At 53.5% G+C, this 14,836-nt stretch overlaps 1 protein-coding gene across 10 annotated transcripts in view; it reads right to left on the bottom strand.

Moving 5' to 3' along the window:
* The window catches only part of Tcf7 (transcription factor 7), a 29,928-nt gene extending 21,199 nt beyond the window's left edge, over positions 1–8,729 (bottom strand). For 7 of the 10 annotated variants that reach the window (XM_087573388.1, XM_087573383.1, XM_087573387.1 and 4 more), the window contains exons 1-3: positions 8,281–8,729; positions 8,066–8,132; positions 7,493–7,617 (exon numbers count right to left, since the gene is read on the bottom strand). In XM_087573388.1, the coding sequence (XP_087429514.1) occupies positions 7,493–7,617; positions 8,066–8,132; positions 8,281–8,532 (444 nt within the window). In that variant the 5' untranslated portion in view covers positions 8,533–8,729. 10 annotated transcript variants of the gene reach the window in all.
* Positions 8,730–14,836: the final 6,107 nt, after the last annotated feature.

Raw genomic sequence — 14,836 nt, forward strand, 5'->3', positions numbered from 1 at the left:
GGTCCTCCAGCCTTATGTCGGCCCCTCACTTCTTCCCACCCAGAGCTCACCCCTCCCATGGTCTCTTCACATTCCTCCAATCACCCTGCCACTCCCACGGTGTCCACCCTGCCCAGCTGCCAGCTCTGTCTGCCATGGTCCTCCGCCTCCATGTCCAACCCAAACCATCTGTGGTGGGCACCGCCCTGCCTGCCAAGACTGCCAACCAATGCATATGCCCACCACCTTCCCCAGCTCTGGAATTAGTGAGGCCTGGGCTCCAAGGTCACACAACAGACCCTTCCTGGCAGCACTGCCCCTGCCTCATCTCACATTCCTCAGGGACCTTAGGGTTGGGTCTGTGCAGGTAATGTGAAACAAGACCATCTTGGCCTCTCTCCTCGGTTTTACTGCGCCCCACCCAGGACGTCCTCCCACTCGCCCCTGTAGAGGCTTCTCTCAGGAAGCCTCACCAGCTGCCCCCACAGCCTCTTCACTCGTATGCATTTTGTCCAGCTGAGCGGCATGTTGGTGAGGAGCTGGGGCTCTCGGGGAACAGTTCTTTGTCTTTCCAAGGACTGAGTTCCAGTGGGCAGTAGTAACCTCCCGTCCATGTGGCTCAAAAATAGAGTGTGGAGCCAAGGTTCTAGCAGGCACTGCTACTAGGGGACCCTGGCCCAGCCTGAGGTACAGTTGCCCTGTCCCAGTCCCAGGCCTCCAGTGTAGCTTCTGCTCAGCTTCAGACTTCACATGTGATATCTTACGCCCCGAGAGCAGAACCCTCCTATCCTTGCTTCAGAGGGTCCCAGGGCTGTCCATCTGTATCTATAGCAGAGGCTGGACCTTCCAGACTAAATGCTTTTCCTCCTCATGCGGAGGCAGGACCCTCCCCACCTGCAGATGCAGAAGGGTGTTCCTCAAGAATCTGAGCACTGTACAGTTGGGGGATGGTGACACTCCTGTGACCTGATAAGACACCTGTTTCCTCCAACACAGCCTTGTTTGTACACAGTGGCAGGAAACACCAGTCACAAGGTGTGAGGGGGTGTGACTCTGTATCGCTGGGACCACAGCAGACCTGAGGAGGTTCAGAGGAACTGTAGCTGCTCCCCTACCTCTGCCCCGCAGGCTCTGGGCCCACCCTGACCTAATCTAACCCCAGCAGTTAGAAGACTTTGAACTGGCAGCCCTAGGATACTTTACAGTCAGCTCAACCCTGCTGCTTTCAGGGGCAGGGGAGGGTTGTGGTCTCTACAGAGTGCACCTCCCCCGCCTTCCCACCCCACCCCCGCCATACGCCCTCCTGTGACTGCCCAAACCCATGCTCAGAGCAACTGGCAGAGCTGGGACAGAACACCGGGTCCTAGTGGCTTTGTGCTGACCTTGGAGCCTGAGGATAGTCTCTCCCCTAGCGAGCTAGCTCATCCTGTCCTTCCAAAGGAGTCAGAAGCAGACCTGCAGCTGTAGCGCCTCCCTGGGCAGGGTGACGCTGGAAGGCCCAGCTCTAAGCAGGCGTCTGAAAGGCAGGCTCCCTGACCCTGCCAACAGTGAAAGGCAGTGAAGGGAAAGCCACCCTTAGAGATTCCTAGCTGGGAACAGAGGAGAGGCAGCATAGTCCAAATGCTACACCAATCCCTCACAGCCCTCCAAAGCTTCAGGGAAACGCAGTTCCCAGGAACTTCAAGCCCCGCTGCTCACCCTCTGAGTGCAGAGCAACGCAGACAAATATCCCTTCAGTCCAGGAGGCAGCTTTGTACCAGCTGGGGAACAGTCATAGGCTCAAAACCTAGTGAGTGACCGGGGGCTGCACCACTTCCGGGTCCCAGAATTACTCTGGATGTTGTATCCAAGACAACCATTCGAATGGTCACCGAGGTAAAGAACCAGAAGGAGATCCATGCCTGGGCTGCGCTTAGTCAGAGTCCTACAAACTGGGAGCCTCTAGATGCAGTGCCGGGAAAGGTCTGCGGATGGCTCGGCAGCCAAACACTCCAGATCTCCGTTTTCCTTACAAAACCTGATTTCCTCACACTCGGTATAAGGGCTTCATATAACCTTTATGGTTGTGGGCATTGGGTGGGGGTGACTTTTAGGAATAACACACCTTACCCAAAGACCCCTGGGGACAGGGCGGAAGTCAGGTAGGAGCCTGGCAGCCTGAGCCCTAGACCTGCAGCGTTCAGATATTCAGATCACTCTGGCCCAAAGCAAAGCCATTTAGACGGGAAACCATCTGAGGGCCCATGAGCCACTCCTGGCCTCAGGAGAGCCAAGACCAACCACAGCCAATGCAGGCCCCTACTAACTGCCAACCTCCCTGGCACCTCTCTGGCAAAGTTGCAAGCCCACACTCTACTTCTAGAAGGGTGCTTGCCAGTCCATAGTCCAGAGGGGAAATCAGGAGACATTAAAAGAAGGGTACAGTAAGTGCCCTGGACAGTGGCACCCCCTGCCCTGGTCTAATGAGCCGTCAGGGCGAGCATGGCCTCCAAGGCCTGAGGAAGACCAGTCAGTCTGGAAGACCAGACTCCTAGAGTGCAAATAAGTCCTGACTGAGGAATGAGGTGGTATTCGTGTGAAGAGCTGAGGACACTGGTGTAGAAGTCTGAAGTAAGGGGATGGGGGGGGGGGTCTCCTAGGGGTAAATCCCACAAGGACATGGTTGTAGGGGGAGGTATTGGTTCCCTAAGTGGTTCTTGATTGTGTCAATAAAGGAGGCAGAAGCCAATCCCTGGGCAAAGGGGAAAAGGTGGGACTTCTGGGTCCCGGGAGGAAGGGAAGGGGATGAGAGAGAGTCAGCGCAGGTGGTGGTGGAGCAGAGGAAGCAGCAGACATGTAGGTCTTGGGGGCACTGATAGTTTGTAGCCTCCATCATGGGCGGAGGCCAAGGAGAGAGGATGGGGCAGGGTATCCTTTACCCAGCCACTGAGTTATCTGGCTAGTTTTAAAATATTAAGGCTGTCTGGTGTTTTCCATCCACGGCGACTAAGTTGGGCAGGAGAAAGGGCACAGCCAGGGCGGTCGATGACGGCTTGGTGGAGCTAGCCGAGAGAGGCTGAGGGAGCTCCGGCAGAGCTCTTGAGAAGGAGCTCCATGTTTTTTAAATTACATTCAACACATGGTGCTGGCTGCTTTGAGGGGTAGGGAGAAGATGGGGAGCCCCAGCACTAAAGCTGTGGCCGACAGCTTTGACTTTCCTCCAAGAGCAGTGGCAGCCCTCGTGTTTTGAGGCAAGAGACATCATCCGACCCTGACTCAAGTTTCTAAGGAACTCTTTCACTACTTTGTGCCTGTGGGTTAAGGGGTGGGTCGGGGAGGGAGAGGAAGGCATCTGCTGCCATCCGGAAGACAGCAGCTATGTGGATCTTGGGAGGGTGGCATGACAAAGTGAAGAGTCGGAAGGTCTGCGAAGTATCTGGACACATCGCTGTCCAGAGGGAGGCCCCGGTGGAGGCTGGGCCTGTCTTTGTCTTCATCAGTTGAAACCAGCAGCTCACTGGAATCCCTCATGGCCCATGCTGGGGCCCTGTCTAGCACACCCATAGATGGGCCTTCTAAACTAGATGGGCATTTCCAGGGATAACCCTGCTTATAGTCACATAGCACCCTGGAGCCAAACTCCCTCTCAGAAGCTTCACTATGCTAGACTGGTGCCAGCTACCATTAAGACTTGTAGCAAACCCTCTCTGTGGGGGAAGGCAGCAACAGTCTCCTCCTTGGCTCCCAGGAGTTCTGCTTAACCCCTCTCTCCTGCTCCCTTAAGGGTTCACTGTGTGGCTTTCAGCCTGGACCTCAACCCAGGAACACAGAAGGGAATGTAACAGCAAGGTGCCCAAGCTTGAGCCCTGTGTCTCCCTTCAATCTCCAAACTGGAACACATATCCAAGTACCAGAGCGCTATGGAGACTAGGGACAGGGAAATGTGGTCTCTGCCACAGTCAAAAGCCTCAGCTTAAAAAAAAGTTGAGACCTAACTCTCATACCATAAAATACACCACTTTTTTTTTTTTTCGGAGCTGGGGACTGAACCCAGGGCCTTGCGCTTGCTAGGCAAGCGCTCTACCACTGAGCTAAATCCCCAACCCAAAATACACCACTTTAAAGTGTCTAAATCCATGGCTTTTAGTAGCTATGTAAATTAGTGCAACAGTCACTCCAATTTCATTTTAAAACATACTCATCACCCCAGAAGAAACCCCACAGCCACCAGCAATCACCCCCCTTCCCCCATTCTCAACTACCTGCAACCCCTAAGCTGTCCTGTCTATCTGGTCTGGATATTACCACCTGGATGATCTGACATTCATCCAGATGGTAAAAGCCTCTTAAGCCTTCCAGGTCATAGGCTCCAACAAGAGCTCACAGTAGAGGCCAAAGACTCATGTTGCCTCAGTCCTGTGTGGGATATCACTGTCATGCAAAGCCACTTGCCTGAGTTTTCCGGAAGAATAGCTCACTCACGCCGGCACCTGCCCCCAGAACCCAGCCTAGCGCACCAGCTCAGCCCCCTCCTTCCCTACCCAGCTCCGCTCTGAGTCTCAAATCAGAGGAAACAAGATAAAAAGCAAACAGGGAACTCCTGCCATTCGTGATGGGACAGCCCGAGTTTGATCCCTGGGACACTCGTGCTGGAGGGAGGAAAGCAGCTCCCCCAAGTTGTTCTCTGACGTCCCTACCCCATGCAGCTGCATGCACGAGTGCACGCACGGACATGAATGAAAAAACAAAACAACAAAAATACCCTCCCACATCCATGGCTATTGGCCTAGGCCACTAATTGCCTACAAACCTACAGGAGATACCCCAATCCTCCATTCCCAGAGAAGGTATAAAGGAAACCAAATACCAAAAAAGCTATTGGGGGTAAGTCTGTGTTCTGTGGCAGTTGGCTATGGTGGGTCATTTGTATCACTGCTCCACTTACAGGACAGAAAAGGAGGACCTTGGAGCAGACTTTCCCTGGTACCTAGGAAGGCCTACCCACTGATCTTAGGCACCTCAGCAAACTGCTGATCTCCTGTATGCCCTCAGGCAAGGCTGGGCAAAGAGAGAGGAGACCTATATCCAAGGCCAGTTGGCAGGGAAGGAGCAGCATACTGTCTGTCTTCCTACAGAGGAGTATGGGAAAGGGTCAGCTGTGACAAAAGACTCCTTGCCCCCAAGGTCCTCGCAAGGTGCTCCTCACCTGTTAAGCAAATGAGGGTGTCTTTCCTTTTTTTTTTTTTTTTTTTTTTTCGGAGCTGGGGACCGAACCCAGGGCCTTGCGCTTGCTAGGCAAGCGCTCTACCACTGAGCTAAATCCCCAATCCCTGAGGGTGTCTTTCCTAGGACCACGCATAAGCCCTCAAGTCAGTGACAAATGTGTTTCCCCCAAACACGGGATGGCTAGCTTTGCTTTGTAAAACCAAACTATACTTGGAACCACCCACACCACAGTTCTTCATGAGTTTGCTACGTTTGCTTTTTTTTTTTTTTTTTTTTTTTTTGACTTATTCCCTGTGCCTTCTCTCAGGTTTGCTGAAGAGACTCCCTGGGGGGCAGGAAGATGGCTTAGCAGCTAAACCCACTTGTGCAAACCTGATGGTCCAAGTTCCACCTCAGAACTCAGGTCACAGTGGGGAGTGGCAACCTCAGTTATCCTCTGGGTGAGCTTGTGTACACACACACACACACACACACACACACACACACACACACACACAGTCTCCCTACATTCCCCGCACATCTATGTCCCTAACCCTAACCCTCTAGCACAAGCCACTGCTGCTTTGTTTCTTGCCCTGCTCAGCAGCTGATGCCATGGCCAGGAAAGTCAGTACCAGAGCCTGCTCTCCCACTCCCGTGTCACCAGAAGGCAGAGGTGGGGACAGTGGCTGAGAAGGGTGCGGGCAGGGGACGGTGGCATCTCATTAGTTATCCATCTGTTGCAGCTTGAGAAGGACCCCAAAGCAAAATACGCACAGCCCTAAGCCAGGTGAGCAGTTCTGACTGTGGGAACCCACCGTTCTCCTGCTCTTGGACCTCTCAGCCCCATCGCCCTTACCCTTAAGCTGAATAGTCACACCACTACCCCCTCCCACCCCCGGGCAGCTCTGGTCAAATCTGTGAGCAAATCTCCAAACCACACTGCCCTTTCCCTTTGCTGCCGTGCAGTCCTGGACGTCTGCCTTGCCAGCAAGGTTCTGGGGGCTCTGCCTTTTGTCTAGTCATGGATACCGCAGTGAGCCTAGTCCCAGCCCAAACAATGCCTGCCAGTGACTTCAAAGTGGTAGGTTATGTCAACTGGCCCTCGGATGGATTTACACCCATTAGGGGATTTTGAAAGGTTATCTTTGTTAAACATTGTTTGTACAGGACCCAAGTCTTTATTTGGAGCAAGTGGCACTGTTAAGTGGCAGTGTTGGGACCCAGCCACCTCTTCACATCCACGAGAAGCACCTCATCTGCCGAGCCATCCCAGAGCACAAAGACAGGCAGGCGGACCGCATGGTCAACGTGCACAGCTTACAGTTGAAGAACGGGGCCCATTTCTAAAGTCTACCAGGTTCCAGGTTTCCCTCTGCTAAGTGGCCTAGACTCCCTTAGCCAAAGCTTGTTCAGAGAACAGCATGAGTCTGTCTTCTCACCTACCACCATTCCTGTAGTCATCCGAAGTCTTCTGCATGGGCCTGCCACTAGCCATCCAAGCCTCTAGCCTGAGACTCCAACCTACACTGGGCTCACGGCTAAATCCAACAGACCTCTGTGCCTTCGGTACACCTTAACTCCCAACAGAGGACAGTCTGCAATCCCAGGGGTTTTCAGGATTCCCAGAACTTTTCAGAAGCAGTATTTGGCTGCTACCCAGCTCAGAACCAGCCCTTCACGCTTCCCCTGCCTCGAAGGGCCAAAGGCCTGGCTCACGATGAATGCAGCCATGTCACCAAGCCTAACACTAATTCCTGTAGCTGACCCCTAACCAACACCCTGACCTGTAGCATTCAGCAAACCCTTCCCGGTGTGTGTGAGACCAGCCCGCTCAAAACCCACACCGTGTGGCAAGGATCCTCAGCCACCGCTTCTACGCCACCAGTAAGGGCACAGTGAAACTGGGAAACAGAAAAGATCAGGTCTCCTACCCGTTCTTCTCACACCGGAGCTCCCTTGCTTCTCTGGAAAAAGCAAACCGCAAGGCCCTTGCTCAGAGCATGCACATCATGCTAGGGAAGGGCAACGAGCAGGCTTAGCTCAAAAGATTTCAGAAGACCCCCCCCCACAACCCCAGCATGGTCCAACACAGGCACCTGCTCGAGCAAATCGGGAAGACAAAGGCCAACAGTAAGTGAGAAAGAGTGGAGCCCCGGCGACCCCTTCAGAGATCTCCTTTTGGGCCAGACTCCTCTGGGTGTGAACTGGGTGAGAGCACCTAGGAATTCAAATCTGGGCAGAGAAGTCTTTTTGTCCAAGCTTCACCTGCAGAGAGGCAAGTAGGTAGCCAGCTCCACTACAGGGCCTGACTGCCGCGGTCACTTACCAGCGGGGGCTGAGGCTGAGGATGCTGCCCCGTTCCCGAGGCCGGTGGGTAGTGCATGAGCAGATTGAAGGCAGAGTAGACAGTCTCTTTGTACATGCCACTGGCACACTCCGGGGCCTTCAGGCCTGGAAAAACCACAGCTGGGTCAGACACCAGCCCAGCCAGCTGCTCCTAAGGGCTGAAGGCTGTCTTCTCCAGAGGGGGAGGGACTGCCAAGGGGTCCCCTTCTTCAAGATCTTGACTTGACAGGGACCGAGCACCTCCAAACGGGTGGGAATATCTGCAATGCCAAGTTTTTGAGGAAAGAACCCGAGTCCAGACCTCCACTTAGCGGCTGGGACTTGACTCCCCACCCCACTCTTCTGCTTGGGAACTTTAGCCAAGGCTTGCTCCTCAAGGCAAAGGATTAGTCAGTCACCTGGGCTGGAGGGGAGGCGGAGATGGCGGGGGTCTGTTTACTCCTATAAAGGTCAGGGCACCGGAAGTGACTCCAGCTCAGCGACGCCCGGGAAACCCGCCCCCCACTCCCCCCACCCCGGGTTCTAGCGCCATCCCCAGCCGCGCAAAACTCACCGTCCTCTAGGGACTCTGGAAGTTTGTCCGAGAAAAGTCTCTGCGAAGTGTGCTCTCGTCCCAGGGCCTGCAGAGCGAAGCAGAGGGGCCATGAGGAGCGGAGGGAACAGGAGGGGCTCCAGAGATGGGACCCACGAGGGCCGTGGCGCGGGGGGCGGGTCCGCAGGATACCAACTACGGACGAGGTCCTCCGGGGAGGAGCGGGTTGGGCTCACCTCGGGCGCTCCTTCGGCTTCTCCATGGACTCGGACGCCGGGACTCGGGACCCCGGCGCCTGCGGCCGCGCCTTCAGACTCATTCACCAGTGAGGACTTGAGCTCCGCCAGGTCCCGCTCGGGGCCCGCGGCGCTGTCGCGATTCTTATCGTCCTGTTCCTCGCCTTCGTCTTGGAAGGCCAAGAGCTCGTCCGGCGCGCCGAGGTCGTCTCCTGCTCCCGTGCCGCCCCCGCCCGAGTCCAGCTGCGGCATGGTGCGCTGCGCCCGCTGGGGCGCCGGGTGCGGGGCGCGGAGCCGGCCCGGGAGGCAGCGAGCCCAGGGTGCGGAGCTCCGAGCCCGGAACGCGGCGGGCGGAGCGCACGCTGACTCCGCCTGAGCGGCCAGTGGGCGCGGGGCGAGGGCGCGGGGCACAGCCGCTTTGGGAGCTGGCGGGTCGGAACATCAAAGGCACCGCGGGCAGCGAGCCGGGGGCGGAGCGGGCGCCGGGGCGGGGCCGCGGTGGGTGGGACTAACGTCTCAGGCCCCGCCCTCCTCTCCCTAAAGACCAGGACAGGCTCACTGGGCATAATCTTAAAGGGCTCGCTCTCCTCGAGCTATTCTCTAACCTGAAATCCATTACTAAACTGTGGAACTCAACTTCCTTAACTACAAGACAGCCACAACTTGCGCCCAAGTTGCGGAGAACGGGGTTCCTTAGACCCGTAGAGCCTATGGGTGGCTTGGAACCTTGGTGTGAACAGCGTCCTTTGCTTAACCTGGAGGATGCTAGAAGATGGACCCTGACACACACGCACACCTGCTCCTTTCACCATCCCTGTGCCGACTAGGGACCTTTTTCCAGACCGCCTGCCCACATAGGCACAAGCATTCGCGCCTCACGCATTTATTGAGCGCCTACCTGTTGCATGTGCAAATCAAACACCTTAAATATATGACATGTGGTGGCCCGAGGCGAGGAAGGATCATGGCCACTCACGTGGGTTCTGCAGCCCGCTATGACTTTCCCAACTAAGATCGACGCCTGGAACCTACTGTCCGGGAACTGAGACTTCCGGCGGCCACGTGGGCCACGGGATTCTGTCTTGGGGTCCTTAGGCAGCTGTTCCGTCTGGGAAGTTGCACCCGGAGCCCATTGACCTGACCCTAGTTAAGGCCGGCTCTTCAGTGGCATCTCCTTAGCACCCAGAGTCGTATCCACTGGCATCTCCTTAGCACCCAGAGTCGTATCCACGCCGACAGGTCACTGTTTCTGTAAGACACTAGGCCCTTTGAATAGCGTTGCAGAAAACTAAGGCGGCACACCTCCGCCCCAAGCACGTTTCAGTGTTGGAGTCAATGTGGACCTCTTCCACCTCTTGGGAAAGCAGTTGGAACAACAGTAGGTAATTTGTGAAGGAGGACACTGGCCGCCTCTCCGACTCCGGGCCCCACAGGACCCCTGGCAGCGGTGCAAAGCCGGCCGGAAGACAGCCGCACCGCCCCTCCCGGTCCAGGCCCAGCCTGCCTGGCGGAAGATCAAAGAGACCCGGCCTTGCTTCTCAGAGCTCAGATCCTATCAGCGCCCTGCCAGCAGGGCTTCTGGGTCCTCCAGCTCCCAGCCGGGATGCCCATTTCACCTCCTTCTCAGCGATGGGGGACTTGGCCATTAATGCTCAGCTTGGCAACAGAGATGCCATGCAGACCCCGCCCTTGGCGCCTCTAAAGTCCTCCTTCCACAGGTGCCAGTTTGCTGCTGAGTTTGACCCCATCATCTCTAGATTGGGGGCAGGGCAGGGGCTCCAAAAGAAAACTACGGGAGAGGAAGAGCCCAGGGGTGAGGCCTCTCCAACCACCTCCGAGGTTGTCCCGGCTAGTTTTGGGGTGAGCACCTCTCTGAGAACGTTGCATGGAAATTGAGATCATCCTAAGCCAAAGCGCTACGGATAAACGGCTCCAACTTTGCCAAGGTCACTTCCACTATGGTTGGCAGACCATGAGGTTCCAACTGACACAGGCCATTGGGGGTCGAATTTCTCTCTATCCATAAAGGAAAGTCAGAGCAAGGGAGGTGTGATTGCGCCCTCGGGGGTAATTTTTTTTTCCCAGCTTGCTATTGCCCTTTTATCAAAGAACCAGGCCTTTCTGCTTTATTGGTGTAGAAATAGCCTATCCTCAAACGATAGTGAAAAGAGATTTTCTATATGCCCTTATTTGGCAAAAAGAAATTTACATTTTCCTGATTTGTTCGCTCTCCCACCCTCCAGTTTCTTTGGATGAGCTGTGAAATCCTCCACTCCTGGGAACCACTGCCCCAGGCATCCTGGCTCCAGGCCTCACCCCATTGGGATGAGCAGTGAGGGGGAGGCAAGAGGGGAGAAAAGGAGCTTGAGGAAGGGGAGGGCAGGGGTAGAAGGGCTGAGTCTCCGCCTCCACATCCACACTGAGTATAAAGACTCACTGGGTAGCGGCTGCTGTGCACTCAACACAAAATGGTGGGCAGGAGTGCAGGCATACGGGGGAGTCGAGAGACCTGGAGTGGTCATCAAGGTTTAGGGGTGGGGAGTAGGAGAGAGGTGGGGATGGATTTTATCCGGAGGTATAAAAAAAAAAAAAAGTCCCCGGGATTTGGAGAGCTAACCTAGCTTGGGCTACATTGTGAGATTCTATCTGAAGAAAAATAAAAATAAATAAATAAACAAGTAAATGAATGGGCAGGTATTTCCCAGCAGAAGCCCAGACAGCACCAATTCTGTGACCATCACTGGACAGATGACTTCACAGCATGTCAGCATCCTTAGGAGCTTCACACATCATCTCATTTAATTGTTACTAAACTCCGCGATATGGGGACAATTGTCCCCACTTTACTAATGAGGAAACTAAAGCTCAGAGAGGTTGTGTGAATCACCCAAGGTGTCACAGCTTCAAAATGAGGGTGCAGAGCTGAGCTTCCAACTTCTCTTGGTCCATCCCCAGACCCAATACCTAACTGCCACACTCACATCCCAGTCAGACGCCTGAGAGGCTTCCCCCAACCCCGACCCACGCCATCAAGACAGGGTTTCTTCTGTGCAAGCCTGGCTGCCCTGGAACTTTTTCTGTAGACCATGCTGGCCTCAAACTCAGAGATCCGCCTGCCTCTGCTTGCTGAGTGCTGGGAAGGGACTTGACAAAGTACTGAGGAACCAGCTATCAGTAGTAAACATTACTAAACCTGATGGGGGGGTGTGTGATTCTTCTTTCATGGAGGGGTTATGGAGGACTGGAGGGCTGGGGGTGTAGCTCAGTTGACAGAATGCCTGTCTGGCATGCGCAAAGCACTGGGCTTGATCCCACGTAAACTGAGGGTGGCAGCTCATAGCTCTCTGCATATAGACAGGAGGATCACAGTCACCGACAGGAAGGGCTCACTACATAGGATCCCGTCTCAAAGGGGTAAGATCTTTCAGAATGATGTATTCCAGTGGCCAAGTCCTTTTGGTGGCTACTCCCCTGGAAGTTCCCAGAGAGTTGGAGGACCAGGCCAGACTTAGGGGAGATCCGGTCTTCCGCCACGGGTGGTAGGTGCATTATTATGCAAATGAGCCAGGTGAACTTGACGCCCCTCGACAGGCTGCGGTAAACAGAGCCCTCTAGGCTTTGCCCTTAGAGAAAGGAAGCTCCAGAGGTTTCCCCCTGTGGGAGCGAGGGCAGGTCACTGGCCTCACCTTCAGCATCCTCTTGGGTGGAATGGCTGTCGATCTGGGCCTGCTTCTCCCTTATGCCAGCGTAAGACTGGGTGAGTCACTGTCTCCCAGTAAAGAACCCAGCACAAATCCTGGCACATTCCAGCACCCTAATAAATGGGTACTCTTGAGCTCCGTATTTTTCGGAAGTTGTTAGGCTAATTGGCTCTTCATGTAATGCCATGTAAATCATCTGACTGTTCTCATGGCCTGAGCCCACTTAATCATAGCTAAGGCTGAAAATACACATTTCCTCTCCTTCCCTTTCAAGTTCCTTTAACATGAAAGGCCCTCGTGAACTCTCTGACCTTTTCTAACAGGGAGATCCTTGAAATGTGGCATTTCCAGAAAATGGCTCAAAGGAGCCCCAGATGGATTGAGTAAATTACAGCAGAGAGAGATTCAGGAGCAAGCAGAGAGCAGCCCTCTTTTGGCCTGCCAGCCCACTTGCCATCCTGTCAAGACTTGCCAGGCCTGCCTGAAGGGTGGCTGCAGGCTCTGGGCAGGTTTCCTCTCTGTGAATGAACTCTCTCCGCACACAAAGCTGGACACAATCCCCGAGGCAGACTGAGGTTTATTCCTAGAAACTCTCTGGAAGCTATGTGCGCTCTCTCTCTCTCTCTCTCTCTCTCTCTCTCTCTCTCTCTCTCTCTCTCTCTGTGTGAGTGTGTGTGTGTGTGTGTGTGTGTGTGTGTGTGTGTGTGTGTGTTTACATTTAGGGTCATCTTTGGCTAGGCGATTGGTGTGGGACATGAGAGATTTTGCCTTAAACAATGGAAGAAGAAGAAAGCTGGCTTGATAAAACATGCTATAACCCCTGCACTTGAGAGGCTGAGGCAGGAGGATGGCTAGTTCAGTACTAGCATGAGCTTCATAGCAAGTTTAAGTATAGGACAGGAAACCTGACAAGGCCCTGTTTGTAAAAAGCTCAAAAAGCAGCCGGGTGGTAGTGGCATACACTTTTAATTCCAGCACTCGGGGGACAGAGGCAAGTAGATTTCTGGGAGTTTGATGCCAGCCTGGTCTACAGAGCCAGTTTCAGGACAGCCAGGGCTAACAGAGAAACCCTATCTTGAAAAACAAGACAAAACAAAAACCTAAACAATAAAGCTATTTTGGCTATGTAATTTGTACTAATGAAACCCTCAGGAACTTTACCTACTATAGGGGAATTAAGGAGTTTGTCCTACAGGTTCCGAGGTCCTCTTACCACTACTTCCCACAGGCCAAATCCCATACTGGATTCCTCATGGATGAACCTGAAATTCACTTACCAAAAGGAATGGTCTGGGATGTACACTGGTCACCCCAGAACTGAATAGGACCAGCCCTGTGCCTGGGTCCCCACTGTATTGGGGACTTGACAAGCAAAGTCCAGTAATTCCTCTGTGTTCTCCAGACCCAGAATTATCCAAGCTCCTGCCTGGGTGTCAGAGCTGCCAGCAACTTCAAGACATACGTATCCATCTCAATACTGGTTTGGGCTGCCCAAGTCCCTGGAGTTGGGAATGTCTCATGAGGCAAGAGAAATCATTAGACATTTGTCAGTTGGTCTGTCTGTTTGATGTGGACAGTGCTCTCCTTTTGAACTGACACTGACTTGGAACTTACAATAAAGCCCAGGCTGACCAGAAGCTTGAATCCTTCCTACTTTAGCCTCCCAAAGGCTAGGTTGTAGGTGTGAACCATCATTCCAGATTTTTTTTCCTTTTTTTTTTTTTTTTTTTTTTTTCGGAGCTGGGGACCGAACCCAGGGCCTTGCGCTTGGTAGGCAAGTGCTCTACCACTGAGCTAAATCCCCAACCCATCATTCCAGATTTAGATCTATCTATCTTTCTCTCTCTCTCTCTCTCTCTCTCTCTCTCTCTCTCCCCCCCCCCTCCTCCTCCCTCTTCCTCTTCCTCTTCCTCTTCTTCTTCTTCCTCTTCTTCTTCTTCCTAGGTGGCCAAAGAAAGAAGATCTTCATCCCCACTCTTCCTGAATACAGGATTATAGACCTGCACCAGCACAACTCATTTATGTGGTGCTGTGAGCGAGCTCAGGACTTCATGCTCACTGGACAAGCACTCTATGGATTGTTCTGAAGTCCCACCAGTCATGGTTAGGGTTTCTATTGCTGCAATGAAACACCATAACCAAATGCAAGTTAGAGAGGAAAAGGTTTATTCAGCTTACACATCAGACCATATTATAGTCCATCATCAAAGGAAGTCAGCACAGGAACTCAAGAAGGTCTGGAACCTGGAGCGGGAACTGATGCAGAGGCCACAGAGGGATGCAGCTTACTGGCTTGTTTCCCATGGCCTGCTCAGCCTGCTTTCTTATAGAATCCAGGACCACAAGCCTAGGGATGGCGCTGCCCACAGTGGGCTGTCCCCCAACCCCCATCAATCACCAATTAACTACAGCCAGACATTACGGAGGACTTTTCTCAACTGAGTCTCTCTCCTTTCAGATAACTGTAGCCTGTGTCGAGTTGTCATAAAACTAGCCAGCACCCCACCCCCTAGATCATTATTCTTTTATTATTTATACCAGGGGAGGTACCACGCTGTGCAGTGATAGGACAATTGTTCATCTTTTGGTTTTCTCCTTCCATTCTGTTTATCAAGGTAGAATTTGTCATTTCTGGCATTGTGCTATACTCCAGGGTGGCTAGCCTTGGAACTTTCCACTTATTCTCCTGTCTCTCTCCCTATTGCCCCATAGGAGTCCTGGAATTAAAGATGTGTGCCACCATGTCTGGCTTCTTTACATGTGTCCCAGGATTTGAACTCAGGTCATCTGGCATGCCTGGTAAGCACTTTTGCCCACTGAGCCATCTCCCTGGCTTCTGTGGCTGGTTTTCATTT

This window comes from Rattus norvegicus, chromosome 10, assembly GCF_021556685.1.
Source record: "Rattus norvegicus strain SHRSP/BbbUtx chromosome 10, alternate assembly SHRSP_T2T, whole genome shotgun sequence".
Lineage (NCBI taxonomy): Eukaryota > Metazoa > Chordata > Mammalia > Rodentia > Muridae > Rattus > Rattus norvegicus.